This window comes from Lynx rufus, unplaced genomic scaffold, assembly GCF_022079265.1.
Source record: "Lynx rufus isolate CCGP_SWC_20201006 ecotype Redwood Valley unplaced genomic scaffold, mLynRuf1.p SCAF_6, whole genome shotgun sequence".
Classification (NCBI taxonomy): domain Eukaryota; kingdom Metazoa; phylum Chordata; class Mammalia; order Carnivora; family Felidae; genus Lynx; species Lynx rufus.
In genome coordinates this window covers 21,475,974-21,495,583 of record NW_025814878.1, presented here as the reverse complement: position 1 = coordinate 21,495,583, position 19,610 = coordinate 21,475,974, and the positions used below count along the sequence as shown (strand labels likewise).

At 42.8% G+C, this 19,610-nt stretch overlaps 1 protein-coding gene across 1 annotated transcript; it reads right to left on the bottom strand.

The window, feature by feature from the left end:
• Nucleotides 1-3,058: 3,058 nt before the first annotated feature.
• On the bottom strand, nucleotides 3,059-19,392 carry PERP (p53 apoptosis effector related to PMP22). Its single transcript, XM_047102497.1, has 3 exons — nucleotides 19,091-19,392; nucleotides 8,447-8,587; nucleotides 3,059-4,535 (listed from the first exon to the last, which is right to left on the bottom strand). The coding sequence occupies exons 1-3, from the start codon at nucleotides 19,302-19,304 to the stop codon at nucleotides 4,309-4,311; spliced, it is 582 nt and encodes a 193-aa protein (XP_046958453.1). The 5' UTR covers nucleotides 19,305-19,392; the 3' UTR covers nucleotides 3,059-4,308.
• Nucleotides 19,393-19,610: the final 218 nt, after the last annotated feature.

The window sequence follows — 19,610 nt, the reverse complement described above, 5'->3', positions numbered from 1 at the left end:
GGAAGATGTTGAGGGACCCACACCAACATAATGGCAGGAGGGGCAAGCCAGAGAATACTTGCATGGTAATTTGACTTACTGTACTGTTCCCTACTGCACCAAATACTGTTATGCTGTATTTTGCACTTATTATTCCTGCTATTTACTAGCTGTCTGATCCTGAGAAAGTTATTTCATGTTCCTGTTTCCATTCTTTCTTTGAACAATTAAGAATAATTAAACCCATATCAGAGGGTCTAGATGAGGTTTGTATGGGTTAGCACATGGGAAGCACTTAGAGCATACTGTTTAATAAGCATGATTGTCATCTCTGGGTTCTGCCTATATGTAAGCACTTTAGGTCAACTGCTCCCCTCCCTAAGGGGTAGGAATCTGATGGGAGGAAGGGGAGGCCAGGCCAGGCCAACTGGCGAATCTTCATGGGGCAGACCAATTCCCCTGATCTATACCCTCCTCCTTTCCCAGTAGTACTGGGAACTCCAGTTGACTCTGCCAACTCCAAGACTGGCACCCCTTTGCCCCTTATCAAGCAGCACAGCTGTTAATTTCCCAACAGCCAGCTTGAGTTTATTCTGGGTGGTAGCTTCACTCCACTGTTGACGATGTCAACATTTTTCATCTTCTCAAATTTGGCAAAGCCTCTGGTCAGCTGATGGACACCTCCCTTGTTATGGATTTAATCCCTCTGGTACTTGTTTATTATTCTACAATTTTTTTCTATATTGGTCAGAAGTGATGGATTTAATGGAGTCCACTCTACCATCTTGAATTAGAAGCTCCCTAGAATACAATTAAAGCTTTTCTTCTAAGCTTTAGGGTGACTTATGTTTATGATAGAGTTTATATTCACTTATTTAGTGGTTCTTCCAACTAAAGGAATCTTCTTTCATTTTCAACTAAAGAAAAAAAAAATCCATCACCGTATTAGGATTTTAATCATTGTCTCTAGCTATGAGAGTCAACTTGGGGGGGAAAAAAAGCACACAAAAAATAGGATCACTTTATCTTATTTTCTTTTACCCAAGAATATTTAAGTAAATTAACAAATGAGCAGATACACATACAAACACACAGAATGAAAGAATTTGGAAACAAAAAGGATAATTTGCAATCATTTTATGAATGAGGTTATGAGGCCAGTGGAGAAGTAAACTGCCCAAGCCTACACAGCCAACAAGAGCCGAAGTTGGATGCGCTTCAAATATGGCCTTTTCAGATACGCCTGGGAAAACAGAATAAGTTGATCCAGCATTTATGTTTATTATATTAATAGGGCTGTCTTTCAGCAGGAGTTGGTAGCAAAAGTCAACATAATCAAGATATTATGGCTATATTCTCCCATTGTTTTCATTTTCTTAGAAAAGGAAAGCCTATCAAACTTTATTGTCAGTCCTGTCATATGTGGTTTTGAAACTAAAATAATTACACTCCATAGTTAACCTTGTGTGACAATTGAAGGACCTTGACGTATTACTTCTTTGTGGCATTCAACAGTAAACAGCACCCAGCATATCTGACTACTTACAGTGTGAGCGTGAGAAAGTGTTTGGGGACCTACAACTGGTTATTTAAAGGGTGGGGACTCAATATAATTAGGGAGCCAAAAGCCACTCAGCTTTACTAGGGAAAATATCATGCAATGCACTGTTAGTCTTTAGATGGCTTCTTAGTCAACTTCTTCGTTACTCTCTAGAACTCTCTGGAATTCTGCCCCTTTTATGACATAAAGGTATCTGTCCTGGTGAATATGAACCAACAAGGAACAGAGGATCTCTGTGCTTGAACAGGGCTGAAAGAAGTAGAACATGTTAGCCAAGATAACAGTATGTCTTTGTTGGAAACATTTCAGATTGAAATGCTTCCGTTAATACAGACCATAGGTCCCAGGAAGCCATATTTGTCCTACATGTGCATCATTAGACTATAGTATGTAATTTATTAAGGAGGGAAAGGCGAAAGTTGGACAGGGAAAATCCAAGACAGGAGTGCTTGCTTTAGAGAACCGTGTATCTGAGAGTCGTTTTCAGGTACACAAGTTGTTTTCGTAATCTCTAGCTGCCCATTATCTTCTTGAGTTACCTGTGCTATTATTTCAGAAGATGACATTTTTAACATTGTTAATTATCACCTCGACTCCTCTGTCACAGAAGTCTTTAAAATTTTTGGTGTGAATAATCACCCAGACTACATTCTTCTAAATTTATGATGAGAAACGTTCAGCTCATATGTTGAAAAACAGAAAAAAATTGCCTGCCAAGAACCAACCGGCCAACAGAAGCACCGAGAAGTGTCTCCAATCTCCCACCATGCCACTCTGCAACCCGTCTTCACATCTCCACACACCATAGGAGAATTAACCTACAATCCATGGTGGAGAACTGGGGGAAGGTGGAAAAGGGGAAAACAAGTAAAGAAATTCCTTGCTGTCCCACTACCTGAATGGAAGACGATCGTATCCCAAGCAGGAAGATGAGAGAAGGATGAACCTTCAGCTAAACCACACAAATGTTCCCTGGCATCTGGAGCTATGGGAAATCTCTCAGTCCATTTCCCTCTGGTGGCAGCAATGGATAGATACCTGTGTACCAGGTGCTAGTCATTAAAGAGGTCCGGGGAGGAGACTAATAGAATCCATTAAAGTTCATTCAAAAATTGTTATTGGAAACCTCAAATGAGCAAGACCCTTAAAACTAAGAAAAAGCTACTATTCATTTTATCCAACACTCTTATTATTTTGCCCCACTCAAAGCATTTTTTTAAAAATTCCCTTCTCCTGGCACCTGGGTGGCTTAGTCAGTTGAGCGTCTGACTCTCGATTTTGTCTCTGGTCATGATCTCATGGTTTGTGGGTTCAAGCCCCATGTCAGGCTCCGAGCTGACAATGTGGAGCCTGCTTGGGATTCCCTCTCTCCCTCGCTCCCTGCCCCTCCCCCACCTGTGTGGGTGTTCTCTCTTTCCAAATAAGTAAATTTAAAAAAAATATTCCCTTCCCCAGAGTTGAAAAAAGAAAAAAGCAAAACCAAAAACTACAAACTAGAAACGAGATTAGAACACCTGGTTTATTGGGGAAAATTCATAATGAAAACAGCAATGGTTTATTCTGCAACTTACAAAATAATAATTTGGTATATAAAATGAATTGGTTTTCATTATGTAAGAACAAATGGTAAAAAAAAATAATAATAGTCAACGCGATATATCATATATTTGCCATTCAGAGAAACCTCACATCCCTGATTTTTCCCATTGTATGTTTTATATCAGATATTTTAAATCTCTTTTCCAAGGAAGACCAGGTTTGTAACTACATTTAAGGTGTTGTTTACAATTGCCATCTATCAGAAGCTGTGTCTATATGATTAGAGCCCAGTCAAACCTGAGATGAAGAATTCAAGCCATTTCTTCTCCTGACGCTGTCTTCATGCTACTTTGTGATAGGAATGGCCCTCCTGATGCTTCAATAAACAACCAAATCACACCTGTCAGCCGCGATGAGTTAGACCCAGCCCAGCTTTCAATCAGATCTACTGTGTTCCCGAACATATAGACACAAAAGAGTACAGATTTATGAATTCAGCACTTTCCCACACCCCAACCCTACAAGCCACTTCAAAAGAGAAAATTTCATCTTAACATTTGACTACGTAAGGAGGCCTGACTATGGCAGCAGGCTTTGGCTATGAAAGAAAACGTTCGTAGATGCCATATCAAGTTAACATGAAGTTTTGCAAAAAAAAAAAAAAAAAAAAAAATCAGGATATTAGTTAGAAATTCTCACAAATGGTATGCATTTAGGAAACTATTTTGCTTCTTTAAATAGGTGAAGGCTTGAAAAATATATATTTTTTGTATTTCTCATAGAATAGTTGGTCACTGACAATTTTTACTAATACCGCTCTCTTCTCGTTGGCTTTTAATAGACCCAGTCCATTCCACCTGAGAAAAACAGAAACCTGATCAGGTCACACCAATCTTTGAAGCCTTCTCATTTTTTACCGTATAAAGGGGTTACATTTCATACTCATATTCTTTTACAAATACAGTATAAATGGTATGGGTAGAAATAAGGAGATACGGGCATATTACAGGTAATTAAAAGAAGTAAGTTTTGTTTACAAACATATATAAAAGGTGAATATGAAACTGTACCGCCATTTAAGAAATATTTTCTCCCAAGTTATTTAGCATTGACTAATTTAATGATATGCACACTGCCCACCAAATGGGTTCGAAGGACGCTGAGGAAGACAGTTTCTTGCTCTGGGATCCATCTTGGCAGCATCGAGTTTCTTCTGCTCACTCCCCACCTTAGGCGGATGTGTAGAAGTACCTGGGCTTAGCATTGCCCAAAAGGTCATCTTCATAGTTGGGAAGGCAACAGAAGAAGAAGGCACAGCCGATCAGGATAATCGTGGCCGCCCACCCAAAACCATAGGCCCAATTATAGATGTAAGTGACGGCAGGGTTGGCATGAAGGTCGAAGGTCTGGGTGTACTTCACGGGGTAAATTACCAAGGAGATGATCTGGAAGACAGCTGAAGGGAAGAAAAACATCACAAAGAGTGAATATGGACGCATGGATGAATGCGTGGTACCAACAGATTAACTCCCTCTTCCACAATGTCTTTGCCTTTACATAACCATTAAATCCACTTCGCGCTAATGAAAGGGACCGGGGGAATGTGGTTAATCATGAGCCAACACAGGTTATTGAGTGTTGTATGTCAGAGATACCTGGCACTGAGCAGAACACTGAATATACGAAATACAGACAGAGAACAATTAGGGACTCTCTCTGTAGTACCTGTGTACGCATTACGTTTACTAAAGTAAAAGGTGCAAAACTATAGTACAGGGTAGAAAGCAGGGTGGTACCAGAGTATTTTTTCATCTTGGTAATTCCTGTGCCAAACACAGTTCATATTTTCCGTGTTAGCAAAAGTAATATGTACGCATATACACACATGTGTGCACACAACACATACGTGAGACAATGTTGATAATACTACACCACTGGAATAGTCATTTAATAAACGAGTGACTAAGTGGCAGGCACAGCAAGCCAATGACGCAAATGACCAATGTAGGGAAGCACCAGAAAAGCCTGCAGAGGAGGCAGGAATCTGAAGAATAAATAGAAATGGAGAGATGGAGGTCGGAGGCAAGAATGTTCCAGGATGGCGGGACGGGAATTCAAGAGGGGAAGAGTCAGTGTTTTGGGGAAGTGGAAGGAAGATATAAGAAAGAAAGCACAGACCCAGAAGATTTCTAAGCTCTTTGGTAGAAGAGTCACCTTATTACAGTTATTATTCATCATATTGGCATTTTAAGCAAATTAAAAAAAAAAATACTAACTTGATTAAATCTATTTTTGTCTTATTTTCCAATGAACATGCATAACTCTACAAAGCTGTAACGAGCCTCCACGCACTATGCTGCGTTCTTGCATTCTCTCATGCCATAGTTCACCCGTGCATTGTTACGTCATTGGGCATGAATGCATTTTCAATCTGTGACATTGAGACACCAGTCTGCACCCAGAGGGGCCAGCTGGCCATGCTCTGGAGAGCAGAGAGTCCTCACTCCTCCTCCTTTCACCGAAATGCTTTCTGCCAGCTCCACGAATGCATCCTCAAAGTCATTTTCTTTTCCTTTTTTGTTTTTTTATTGCTAGAAAGGCCATCAGTGTTTCCACATCATGGTTTGTTCCTTCCGTTTTTCAACTCAAAATATTCCCCTTCTCTGGCAATTTAAGAAGAGCGATCTCGGTGCAGATCTTAACATTTCTCTGTTTCTTATATGCTTTAAATGGCAAATTCTTACTTGTTAAGTTTATTATTTACTGCAAAATATTGCATAAGACATAAAAGCAACCCTTGCCTACATTATCTTCAAATTCCCCTGGTCATAAATGTTAAATATCGTTCACCGCCTGTTTCAGTTCATCATATGTAAAGTTCTTACAATGATTTGGATTCATTTCTGCACAATCTTTATTGTATCGGTACTCAATTTTTCAGATAGTAACCCCAAGACATACATAAAATTAAAAATAACTGTTGCTGCGAAATATTTCTTAGAAGTCCAGTAGGCCCTAACTGAACCTTGCTAACCACTAAAAGTACACTGAAGATTTCTAGGCCTTTCCCTCTTCTATCAACATGCCCCGTTCTACTTATCAAACTCTCAAGGCAAAAATGAGTACTCAGTCATAAGGTGAGAAGGCAGAATTAAGCAGGACAGTATGCAGTGAAGCTGTGGGAGTTTGCCAGAATTAGTCTTCCTTACAACAGAAACTCCTGCAACCCTGTCAGCTCGAGCTGGCCCTTCCCAGATCGTAATGTTTTTAACGCTAACATGGAGGAAAGAGTTTAATTGGGATTTTTTTGAAATGATGGCAAATTCCATACAACATCATGTTTATCACGTAACCACTGGTTACGTGTACCATTTGCCGGCACTAAATACGTTCCCGATGTTGTGCAATCATCACCACTATCTCTACCTAAAACTTTTTCAACATCCCCAACCTAAACTCTGCTTACCCCTCCCCCTCTCAGCCCCTGGTAAGCTTGGATCTACTTTCTGTCACATAAGTGAAATCATAAAATACTTGCCCTCTGTGTCTACCTTGTTTCTCTTAGCATAGGATTTTCAAGGTCCATCCACACTGCAGCATATATCAGAACTTTATTCCTTTTGATGGCTGAATAATACTCCATCGTATGTGATATACCACATTTTCATTTAACATTTCCTGCAACACTTGGGTTGTTTCCACCTTTTGGCTGTTGTGAATAATACTGCTATGACCATGGATGGACAAACATGTCCAAGTCCCTGCTTGTTCAAGTCCCTGCTTTCAGTTCCTTGGGATACATATGGAGAAGAGGCATTGCCGGGTCATATGGTACCAACTAGGGTTTTTCAATGAACATGAATGTCCCAGTGTTATTTCTTTTTTTTTTTTTTTCAACGTTTTTTTTTTATTTATTTTTGGGACAGAGAGAGACAGAGCATGAACAGGGGAAGGGCAGAGAGAGAGGGAGACACAGAATCGGAAACAGGCTCCAGGCTCTGAGCCATCAGCCCAGAGCCTGACGCGGGGCTCGAACTCACGGACTGCGAGATCGTGACCTGGCTGAAGTCGGACGCTTAACCGACTGCGCCACCCAGGCGCCCCCCAGGGTTATTTCTAATGGTGATTAAAATAGGTGCCCATCTAGTCTTCTAAGGCATGTGAAAGGAAGATACATCGCGTGTGTTGGTTTGATAAAGTCTTATAAATTTAACTACGAAAGCCAAATAGAAGCGGAAATAGGATTCAACAAGATTCTTCATGTTTTGTGATTCCAAACCACTTCTGGTTTTAAAATAGTATTCGAAAAGCAAACTTTGAGACATAGGGAACATTGGAGTAAACCTTATGTTTCAATCAAGAGAAATTCTCCAAGGTAAAGGTGAGGGCTGGACCTGTACGGGCTGGTTCTCTGAGGCCACCTCCTTCTTCTGAGCCAGGACCCTTTTCACCCCCAACTTGTTCTGCCCAGGCTCTGCGAGCACCCTCCCTAAGCTCAGGGAACCCAGAACGGGGCGGTCTCCCTCCGGGCTCACGCTTGATCTTATGCACCTCTTCTAATCACAAGGCTTCTGACTTGTTCCAAGACCATCTGCTCACTCTGTACTTGTACTCCAGGTCTGTAGCTGGATTTCTGCTTTGGTCCCTCAAGCCTAAGTTGGTACCTTGAGAAAAGACCTATGGATTTTCTCTTCCTCAGAAAATCCAGTGTTGCATCTAAATTCAGTTCTGCGGCTGAGGTCCCTAGTGCCAGGATCCCACCTAAAATTTCAAATAAATCTTGCTCCTAGACTCCTAGTTCTTGCATTCCATTAATAAATGCTCACTCTGACTGCACTCACCTACATAACTAAATTCCCATCCCCCAGAACTGGCTCTATGATACAAAATGGCAATCCCAGTCCGGGCGCCTCCTAGAGTCTCCCGTCCCACCACAGAAACCCTTTCTATGCCCCACTATATCATAAGCTTGTAACATCCTTCAATAAGTAAAATGGCTCCGGGACATTCCAGCCCCCTCAGCAAGGGGATCAAGGAGGCCAGCACTGGGATCGCTATGGAAACACTACACTTCCAGGGCTGACTCAACCCTGGTCCCTCAAGGTAGGGGTGTCGCTGGACACGGGGTCATCTATAAGCGAGAGCAGCACGCAGAGTGACAACCTTCCTCCCTTGGATGGAGGACGTGTAGTACCGTCTGAGCCACAGGAGGAAGGGGACCTAGATCTTAAGACACTTGACTGTCACTTCTGCCCTTGGTGACACATTTTCTGCAAACAGATCAGGAAGTGTAATTGTCAAGGGTCATGGGATAGACAGTACTATAGTGATGCCTACTGAAGGTATGAATTGCTGACATAGTCTTACCAGCCAGGGCCAGGAGGCCTCCAATCACCCTCAGAAAGACAAGCATCTGGGGTCCACAGAGGGCAAAGAAGGAGAGGATGAAACAGATCACCAGGATGATAAAGCCACAGAAGAGCATGGCAGCGGCTGCCCGTCCCCACGCTGTAAGAGAAAAGAAACGGTAATTAATAAGACAGACATGCCAAATTTAAAAATCACTTGTCGAAGCATCAGTAGGAGTTTTTTGCTCTCTGCTCATTATATCTGGGCGCAAGGACAGCTTTTCTGACAGCACTTAAGCGACTCCGTATCTCAAGGGAAGAAGAGGCAATTCGTGCGGAGGGTGCCCGATACGTTGCTACACAATAATGCCTTCTCCCCTCAGAGTTCGGGCGAATGTTTAGATCTCTGACATGAAAGTTCAAACTCATCAAACTGTTTCTCACGTAATAAAAAGGCCACATAAACAGGTATCTTTAAAAGGTTCACTCAAGTTCTAACACAGCACAACTATAGTAAACATTTTTTATATTGAGCAATTAAATTAGAATCCCGTTAGGAAATGGTTCAAATACCTTGACAAAACATCGTTGTTCCGTATTAATGTTTGGTTCTGTGCCAAAATAATCATTGAAATCATCTGCCTCATGACTAGGCAGAGATGTGAAATAAAACAATTTAATTATGAAGAAGCTGTGACTTCATAACAAGTTTAGGTACAAATATATCCAGTTGCTAGTCTAAATTTTAACGTCTTGAACTATTCAGGATGTATTTGCACAAGAGCTCTTAGTTATTGATATTGGCCCTCAAAGGCCTCAGGATGAAGTGACAGTCGATTTCTGGGTTTGAAAATCTGCACGGGCACCTCCGGTCCCGTGTTGTTCTACCTTGAGCCTGTGGAAATATGGAGAGCCATGATACCCTGGCCAACAATCCCAGCCAATAATTCCCAGTGCACAACCTGCACGAATTTCTCAAATCTCTTCAAATACAACCTCTCTAGAGGGCCTAACACTGATGGTGTAATCGCTCTGCGCCAGGCTCTGTGCTAAGAACCTGACATGCCTTAGTTCACAGAATCTTCACAATCTTTTTAAGGTTCATACTATCATCACTTCTTTAGCGGGGTGCCTGGCTGGCTCAGTCGGTAGAGCATGGGACTCTTGATCTCAGGGTCATGAGTTTGAGCGCCACGTGGGGTGCAGAGATTACTTAAAAATCAAAGATCTTTATCATCATTTCTTTAGAAATGAGTGTATACGAAGGCTTTGGAAGTTCAAATAACCTGTCACGTAGCCACACGGCTGATAAGTGCTTCAGGCAAGTTCGATTTCCAGCCTGTCTAAATCCGAAACATGATTCTTTTTAGATCTATAATTTACATACCATAAAGTTCACTCTTTCAAAGTATGCTCCTGCTATATTCACAGGGTTGTGTAACCATCACCGCTTACGATTCCAAAATTTTCGTCCCCCCAAAAGAAGCTCCATACGTGCCACCCCCACCCCTTTCCTCCAGCTTCTGGCCACCATTAATCTGGTTTCTGTCACTATCAATTTTCCTGTTCTGGACATTTCATATACACGGAATCCATACTGCATGGCCTTTTGTGACTGTCTTCTTTCACCTATTGTGTGGCCAGTCTGCATTTTATTTATCCATCCATTCACTGATAGACGAACACGCACTCTTGAGTTACTCTTCTCCTGCACTCAAAAAGCGAGTCATGTGCTCATCTGCCCTGGTTTTATTCCTCCTCGAGCACCGCTTGGCTGACAAATTCATCCTCCCTTAATTGTAGGTCATTTGGTCACAGTGGAAGACACAGGGGGCAAAAACAACAGGGGCTCAGAAGCCAGCCAGACCTCATGTGCGCCCTGCCTCTGTCACCAATTAGCCACCATCAGCCTGTACATCTGCTAACCTGGGCTAAAAATGCCTTCTTTCAACATTATTGTGAGGAGGACAGCCCTTGTGTGAAAAGTCAGGGAGCTAGGAAGGCTCCAGCCTTTACCACTCGAAAAGTTCCTTGCGTATTATTCCTCTGACTTTTCTCCAGTACCTCACCTTTCTCCATTTTCTTTCTGTATTTCTTTACTTCTGCACTTCTTTCCATTCGTTCTCGTTCCTCAGTTACCCACTGCATGTTTACATCATCATCTGTTATAGACAAACTTTCTCCAACCCCCATGCTCCTTCCAGATCATCCTCTAGGTTTAGGAATGACTGGGGCGTAATAGGTTATTAAGAAGAGAACACATTTTTATATGTCTCAGAAATACCATGTTTTCCCACAAACTATCCCTTAGTGGCCTGCAAGATGAGGCAGAGACAGAGCACGAGTGGGCCTATTTTGTATTTATAAATTTTTTAAATAATTTTATATATTTTTTATTTATATTTTATATATAATTTTTTATTTATATTTATAATTTTCATTACTTTCCTCCAGACCTTTTTTGCTCTTTCCGGAGATCGATCGGAGGTCTTAGGGGCAAGATAAAATAGAAATGTTTTATTTTAAATCAGAAATGAATAAAGCCAGAATGTGAAATGTTCTCACTTTTGCCTCGTCCTTCAAGTAAGGCAACTTGCAAGAGAAGTGGCATTGTGCTATGGAAAGAATAGTAATCAGACCATGTCAAGGTCGAGCCCATAGATCACGGTGTCAAAATCATCAGTGGTGCTTATTAAAAATACAGATTCCCGTGACTCCCTCCAAGCCCAACGGATCATAACTCAAGAGGTAGTACCCAGGAATCTGCACCTTACCGGCATCTCTTACATCCATACTAAAGTTTGAGAAGAACTAAGAGAGATGATTAATCTCCTTATAAAAACAGAGCGCTGCCAAAAAAGAACATGTAACTTTCGGTATATGACCCACTGTCGATTACAGTCTCATTTCTACGGATTTTTATGGCTACTGTCAATCATTACAGCTAAATCCAATTATCAAATTCAAAGAAGCAGACACTGATTTTGCCTTTTAAGTTGAGTTCACAGGTTAGAAACTGCCATGAAAGGCAACCAATCTGTATAAGCATACGGAGGAGTGCAAACATAATGAAAACTTGTGTAGCAGAATGTGAGTCTTCAATAATAACAACAACAAAAAAACCTTCCTAACAAGGAACATATTTTGCTGACCAAACTCTGACAGTCACAGATTAAGGTTTGAAAAGTATAGCTAACTAAATGATGAGGGATGTAGCTATGACGAGTAGTATTAATAATCATTCCTGTTTATTTGGGGAAGATTAATACAGATTATCCCCATTCCCACTCCCTCTAACATGATAGCTGAAGTGTAATTTACATTTCGTTTCACGCACTTGAAAGGAATTCAGAAAATAGTGAGCCCCTTCGCCTACCCTGAAGCCAACAGGTGAACACAAATATGAACACAGCCCATTTTAAGAACTTTGCCTAAGCTGTGTGAAATAATCCAGTAGTGTCTTGTTTAAACGCTGAGTCTGAGAAAATCAAAATGGCAAAGTAAGTGGCCTTTTGTCTTGAGAAAGGCTTCCCTGGAAGCAGAACACGTGATAACCTGCTCCTGCAGCATGGAAACACCCACACTGAATCATTTAATTATCACAGAAGACAGAAACCTTGGCACAGTTTTGAAGACCTGGCTGATGAGCGATGAGTAAGGCAATCTGCCCTCTCCTATCAATGGCTGTTTTGCTGTAAAATGATGAGATGGACCCTAACTGGTCTGATCAAGGTCATCCCAGCCCAACATTCCTCCCGAGAAGGGGGCCGACAGCCGTGCAGACTTATAACATGGCAAATCTCCCCGACACACCTTGTGAAAAGTTAAGTCTGCACCCCGAGTACTTTTGGTTTCACTTAATTACCCAGAATGAGCCTAATACCTACAAATGTATCCAACCCTTTTAGGAAGGATTTCTATGTTTGTATTATACCATGGTCTAAATTATACCGTATTTACCAACCCCAAGAGGAAAACATCTTAAAGCTCTTTCTTCCATGAATGTACAGATGGATGGTCCTTGGCTCTTCGAAGGCAGACTGTCCATCTTTATTCTGAAGACAAGTCTGTTCTCCATTATTATTTTGTACACAAAATGTTATTGTCTTTCCTAATTATGGTTTGCGACAGACAGCAGGGAGGATTCTCCCTGTCAATTAGCCCTCGCCGAACAGGGACCACAAATCACGCAGTACTACAGGTACACGGATGCTATGTTTCCGTGCAGGAATGTTTTTTGTTTGTTCTCTCTCCTTAAGGGAAGACCAATTTGGTGTTGTATATAACCTATTACATCCTAAATTTATTTTCTAAGTGCCACTTGGAGAAGTTCATATTATTAAAGAGACCAGCCGCTTTATAAACCCACTTTTAAATAAGATTCATTAAAGACCCATTTGGATAAAGAACAGCCTACCTAATTTTGCTCTCACTTGCAAAGAGTCAACATCAGATCGACACCAATGGTCACTAATGTAATTCTGAGTTTTTCCTAGAAAATGTTTTTAAGTTTTTTGTACGAGAAAAATGCTATTATCTTTTTTCCAGTGATGACATTTGAAAATGCAATGTTACAAGACAAATACAGCTAGGAAAAGACCAGTAAGGTCAACGGATAAGAAAGGAGCGAGAAAAAAAAAAAAAGAGGAAAAATAAATACCTTGAATGCCACGCTGGAAACCATAAATCAAACTGAAGTTTGTGAAAAGGAAAAAAAAAAAAGAAAAAACAACTTACAGACGAGAGCACAACTAATATTTTTAGTATTGTGGGTAATATTTTAGAGACGGTCACTAATTGTTCCTCCAAAGTTAGTTTTTCTTTTAATGGATTTGCTGCATTCTTCAGTAGTTTCACATGTGGGCACCCAACACTGACCATGACAGTCTGGTCTAGCTAGCCCCTTACTCAGTACCTTGCAGATGCCCACCTGTCGACCAATTAAAGTAGAATCCCTTTCCAGAACAAAAGATCCATCTATTAATAGGGAAGGGCCTACCTAATAAATCTGAGCTTTGATCAGATCTCATACTATTTGTATAGAGTTCTTTAGGTCAGATAGACTCTTTATGTCATGGACTGAAAACTGGATAAAACCATGATTACAAATTACACAGTTCCTGTCTACAAATAAGTATACACATAGATGGAATATATATTCAAAAAGCCTGGTGCATGCCCAATGAGGAGGTAATCTGCAGGAATATGGACCAGTGCTTCTGAAACTATACAGTGCTTTACGCGTCACCTGGGGACCTTGTTAAAATGCAGATTCTGGTTCAGAAAGTGGGGCCTGAGACACTGAGTGCCCAGTAACCTTCCAGATAATGCTGATGCTAGTGGTCTGGACACTTTGAGTAGCAAAAATCTTGAGGGCAACTCATAACAGACCTCCAAAAAAAATTACGTAGGAAGAAGTGATTTTGCAGAAGCTTTAGAAGACAAGCAAAGCAACCTCAGGGGCACGTGCGACAGCATCCAGTTGGCGTGAGATTCTTTACGTGCTCTACATTTTCTCCTGAAACTGAGCCAGATGATAACTACTTACCGCTGTGTTTTTACAGAACGATGATACTTTGCCCCGTTATGGTCTTCTTTGAAAGTCTCCGTGGGGAAACCATCCATCCCATACGGGAAGATGTGAAAACGGAGAATTGCTCCCTCAACTTGGACAAGACGACTAGCAGGGAACTGGGGATCAACGGTCATGTATTTGAAAGTCTGTCAGATGAAGAAGGCTGGGAAGGAGAATTTACACGGACGCACACTTGAGCTCCATCGGCGTAAGACAAGTACTTTTAAACAAAGAGCAGCGTCCAGGGAACTGAATTAAGTTGCGAACAAAGGGAAGAGGGCTCCGCTCATTGTGGGTGGTGTTGATGAGCACAGGCTTTGGTGAAAGTGTAAACAGGTGCACTCTTACGCCCTTCTAATTCTCGTAGCCTGTGAGTCCGTGCCCGCTTGCACGGAGAAAACAAGTTAGGTCACTAAAAAGGGAGTGAGGCTGTCGGGCGATTACTGCCAAGTGCAGCAAATGGCTAGGTCACAAGTTCCCACACGTCTGGATTTTATAAATGAACACACATATCTATGCTTTAATTCGGAAAATCAATGGAGTGGCCAACCTTTATTTTTCTGTGTAAAGACATGAACACACACCCACAAAGAGTAATCTACCTACTAATGCCTAATTTCATAAAACAATAACATTTCAATATCTCACCCTACCTCTCTGCAAAAAGGCCTCAAGAGCATAGTCTCAAAATGAACTCTTCTAAGTTCAATTTCGCCTAATGTAAACCTATTCACTTTGTACTTATGTTTCTCATTTCCTGTACATTTTAAGAACCGTAGGGCTAAATGATCTAAAAATATTCACATAATAAATACTCTGATTCTTGGACTTATCCAAGACTGAGTTCATGTAAAAAAAAAAAAAAATACCATTCAATGCATTCTGTGGTATTCAAAGGGCGTCTGGTAAAATGAAGCTCTCAACTTGTGAGTTCAGATCTAAAGCAAGCACTCTTGGACTTGGCTGTACTGACTCCCCGCTGCCATTCTTGGTGCATAAACTCATCGCCATTATCCCGGTGCATAAATCCAACTCCATTAGTCTCCACCCTGACAAGCCAGAGCTTGCTTGGGCTTTCGAATCTGTATCACTGACACTTAAAATATCTGCCTGATGTATTTCTTCTTAAAAACGGGGAATAAAAGGTGCCGACGGGGGCGCCTGGGTGGCGCAGTCGGTTAAGCGTCCGACTTCAGCCAGGTCACGATCTCGCGGTCCGTGAGTTCGAGCCCCGCGTCAGGCTCTGGGCTGATGGCTCAGAGCCTGGAGCCTGTTTCCGATTCTGTGTCTCCCTCTCTCTGCTCCTCCCCCGTTCATGCTCTGTCTCTCTCTGTCCCAAAAATAAATAAACTTTGAAAAAAAAAATTAAAAAAAAAAAAAAAGGTGCCGACGGTACAAAAACAGTCTGCATGAACATGCATTCCAATTTAATTTTGCATTTTATTTACGTGTGAAATTCGAACAATTATTTCAATGTTCTTTTCCTGTTTGGAGAAATATAAATGTGAGGTTCTTTCTATGCTTTACATGCTCATGATGTTTTAAAAAATTAAACCAGTATTTGTTAAGCTGGGTATCTATTTAGTTGTTAATACCATGTCAAAACAAATATCCAGCTTATAATTTGGTTGATTTATAAGGAAAAATGAGGTGATGTGGCAATCTGAAATTCTTTAAAAAACTGTCAACAACCACGAGGAATATAATATTCTGCATTTTACATAGTTCTAAGGAACTATCTCCCTTTATAAAAGCATCTATGTTATTAGTATTATTGCCAATACTTGAAGAATAATCTGTGTTTTTAATATCAAAATGAGCATATTAATGTTATGAATATTAATACAAAGAGATGGTCAAGCGCTTTGTAATCAAAAGGTATATTTTCTTTTTTTTTTAATTTTTTTTCAATGTTTATTTTTGGGACAGAGAGAGAAAGAGCATGAACGGGGGAGGGGCAGAGAGAGAGGGAGACACAGAATCGGAAACAGGCTCCAGGCTCCGAGCCATCAGCCCAGAGCCTGACGCGGGGCTCGAACTCACGGACCGCGAGATCGTGACCTGGCTGAAGTCGGACGCTTAACCGACTGCGCCACCCAGGCGCCCCAAAAGGTATATTTTCTTAAAAGTTACGATGGTAGTTACATGTGTGGCTTAAAGTTACCTGGGTGCTCAGTAGGTTAAACATCCGACTTCGGCTCAGGTCATGATCTCGAGGTTCATGAGTTCGGGTCCCGCATCAGGCTCTGTGCTGACAGCTCAGACCCTTGAGCCTGTTTTGGATTCTGTGTCTCCCTCTCCCTCTGACCCTCCCCTGCTCATTCTCTGTCTCTCTCTCTCTCTTTCTCTCGTAAAAATAAATGAAACAATAAAAAAAATTGTTTTAAGTTAACAATGATAAGTCACGTTGATGTTCTAGTACATTTCAAGAAGTTTTTAAAAAGTGGATGTACAAAAGTCAATCGTCTGTATTCAGATATTTTAATTAGAGCCATCCACCTTACTCTTTGTTGTGTTTATACATACGTGGGAGTGTGTGTAAACTGCTCACTACATTTTAGATAAACCTCCTATAAACACGTTGTTTTCCGCAAAGCCTTACTGGGGTTATCTGAAAATCTCCAGGGCTCAGAGATGCCTAGATAATCGCCCTATAGTGTAGGAATACACAATTTGTACACCTGTTAAGGAAGCCACCATCCATGGCAGAAAATGAAGTGAAAGTATAATAAACACTCCAGCTCATCTCTGACCAGAATAGCCTGAAATGGACCTCTCTTTGAGAGTCCACATCAGGATTCTTCTTCCCACGGTTGCCTAATGACCATGACCGTGGCTCCTGGATTCATGATTTGATTCCAGGTCTAGAGCAAAAGCTGCATCGAACACGTGATTGGCACTTACTTCTGTTTGCAAACGTCCCAGGAATAACTGAACTGAGATGTTAATGCCACTGCCCCCTTACGGAAATCAGTCTTGCCGCATCCTACAGGTAACAGCTTTTTCAAGACCCACTTGGAAAACTGAACTTTACCAAAAACCAGTTTCTTTTTTTCTTTTAAGTTTATGTATTTTGAGAGAAAGAGAGAGAGAGAGAGAGAGAACGTGAGTGGGGGAGGGGCAGAGGGAGCGCGAACCCCAAGCAGGCTCCACACTGTCAGCGCGGAGCCTGATGTGGGGGCTCAAACCCAAGAAGGGTGAGATCATGACCTAAGCCCACATCAAGAGTCAGAAGCTCAACGGACTGAGTCACCCAGGCGCCCCACCAAAAACCAATTTCTATATCAAATTGAAACACAGTTTATGGACTGGGTCAGTGTTGTCTTTACAATTAAAAAAGTTAATGCGTTAGCCTTCTAATTAAAAAATTGCACCAACAAAACCTGCTTATTCCCTTCCACATACAAAGCACTGTATCATTCTGAGGCTGGAGGAGCCACGCCCTGGGAAGGTGAGCTCATCCTCCAAGTCAAGAAAAATAAGAACTGCATTGTGTGAGTTTCACAAGAGGGCTGTAGCCACAGCCAGGGAGAGCCGTGCAGGCTCGATCATGTCCCAGCAGCAGTGCTGATGGCCGTTGTGGCAGCACCTCTCTTCCAGCCTAACCTTCACATGCGGAGGACTGCAGAGTACTCTCTGGGTCTGTATTAGTCTCTGTTCTGAAGTCTGATCATCAAGTCCTTTTAAAAGAACACATCTGTATAAGCAGTCTTCGTAAGTCCCCCCAGAGAGACTGAGTTCCAATGCATTTTGACTAAAAGATACAGATGTATGACTTCAAAGAAATTAATTCCCTAAAAGATCTGAGATACTAGAAACCCCGGGCAGGCGTTCTCTGTTTGTTTTAAGAGAGGAAAAAGACAGACTTTAAGGCAAGCAGGAATTCCTTGCGGTCTTTACATTTTATTACCTGCTAATGAGGACCATGCCTCCCTTTGTGGGGCAAGCTCATGGTGAGAACTTCCAAACAATTCCGCAGTAGATAAGATACAGCACCAGGCTCTGGACACGGGCCCCCAGAACCAGAAATAAACTGGGTGCTTCGAAGTCCTAGGCCACTTCAGAGTAAAGAATCAAGCCAATCGCCCTAGCAGGGAATGGAGAAGGGCAGGGCAGGCTTTTTCCTCGGTTTTAAACTCAGTTGCTAAAGCCCCATTCGAGAGCACTTGGCTTTCAGTTGGGAATTGGGCTCGTACTTAAACCCTCCTCTCCAGCACCCCAGGCACACCCGGCTAATCACAATAGATCCCAGCTGTTTTTGGCAACTGCCCTTCGTGGGGGGTGGCAGCGGGCAAGAATGTGCCCCTTTCCAGTGGCGCCGATTAAGTAAAACACCCAGGTCCATGCTGGAAAAATAAAGCAACTCCAACTGCAGTATGTTAAATTTGTCAACGCTGCTTCATTTTGCTGGTGTAGAAGATGTGTTTGCTGTGTAGGTTTCAGATCAGATGAAAATAACTGAGTTTTCTCAACAGCAATGCCGTACTTAAAAAGACACCCCCTCAAAACAAAAAAAGAACCAGAACTAGCCTGCGCCTCAAAAGAACCGCAGTACCCACTGAAATCATAACTGCTAACGCTTTCGCCAGAAAGGCCTTTTTTTTTTTTTTTTTTTTAATCGAGTAAGTTGCTTTCACTCAGTTCAAGCCAAACGGATACACCGACCTTGGGGAAGGCGCGTATATTTTCATCTTACAAGGAATCAGAGGAGGCGGTGGCATAATGGCAAGAGAGTTCACTAGGTCTCCAAGAAAATAGACTTTGTTCATTGTATTTACTCATCTAAACCTCTTTGATGGCTGAAAAATCACCTTTTGCGTGTCACCGACAACCCCTACAAAAAAATAGTTTGAACTAGGGCCATTTTCGCCCCGCTTTGAGCCTGGTTTTGGCCACTCAAAGCTGCTACTGCTTTCTTTTGCTCGGGTCGGATGCCTAACCTAAGCTCTAAATAGATTTTTTTTTTTTTTTAATCACTCACTGCCTCTGCCCCGGTTCACTCCTTTCGCCTAGGGCGGCCTCCGAAGGCCGGAGGCCGCGCACGCCCAGCCGCAGCCCAGAGGGCTTCCCGGAGGCGGCGGCACTCACCGTACTCCATGAGGCTCTGGCAGCCATCCTCGTAGGACCCGCTGCCGCCGCCCTCGTGGAAGCATCGCCACCACAGGGAGGACGTCTGGATGTGTTCGCTCGACTGCAGCCAGCCGCGGCCGGCCAGCGCGATGATGTCGAAGGCGATGGCGCTGAGCAGCAGCAGGGGCAGGATCCACCTGCAGCGCTCGCAGGCCAGGCCGCAGCGCAGCATCTCGACGGTGGCGGCGCGGAGGAGAGGAGCGCGCGGGGCTCGGTCGCCGGCGGAGAGTGGCCCGCGAGCGCAGGCAGCGCGACAAAAGGGAAGAGGCCGCGGGGAGGCGGCTCCCGGAGGACGCGGCTCGGGGCGCCGGAGCCCCACCTAGATTCCGGTGACTCACGGCGCGCCGCCCCGACCTGCCCGGCCGGCCGGGGTGCGCGCGGGGAGAGGCGGGGCCGGGCTCGGGTTACACCGGGCGTGGGTGAGCCTGGCCCGCCCGCGCCGCCCTGGAGCCGCGGGGGGCCGGCGCCCGGCCTGGGA

Bases quoted from the DNA above. Each gene is read 5' to 3' on its own strand.
- PERP (XM_047102497.1), bottom strand. From the start codon at position 19,304: ATGCTGCGCTGCGGCCTGGCCTGCGAGCGCTGCAGGTGGATCCTGCCC. The intron at 8,588-19,090 runs GTGAGTGCCGCC...TTTCTCTTACAG, and splicing joins CCAGAGCCTCATGGAGTACG to CGTGGGGACGGGCAGCCGCT. The intron at 4,536-8,446 runs GTAAGACTATGT...TCTTCCCTTCAG, and splicing joins AGGCCTCCTGGCCCTGGCTG to CTGTCTTCCAGATCATCTCC.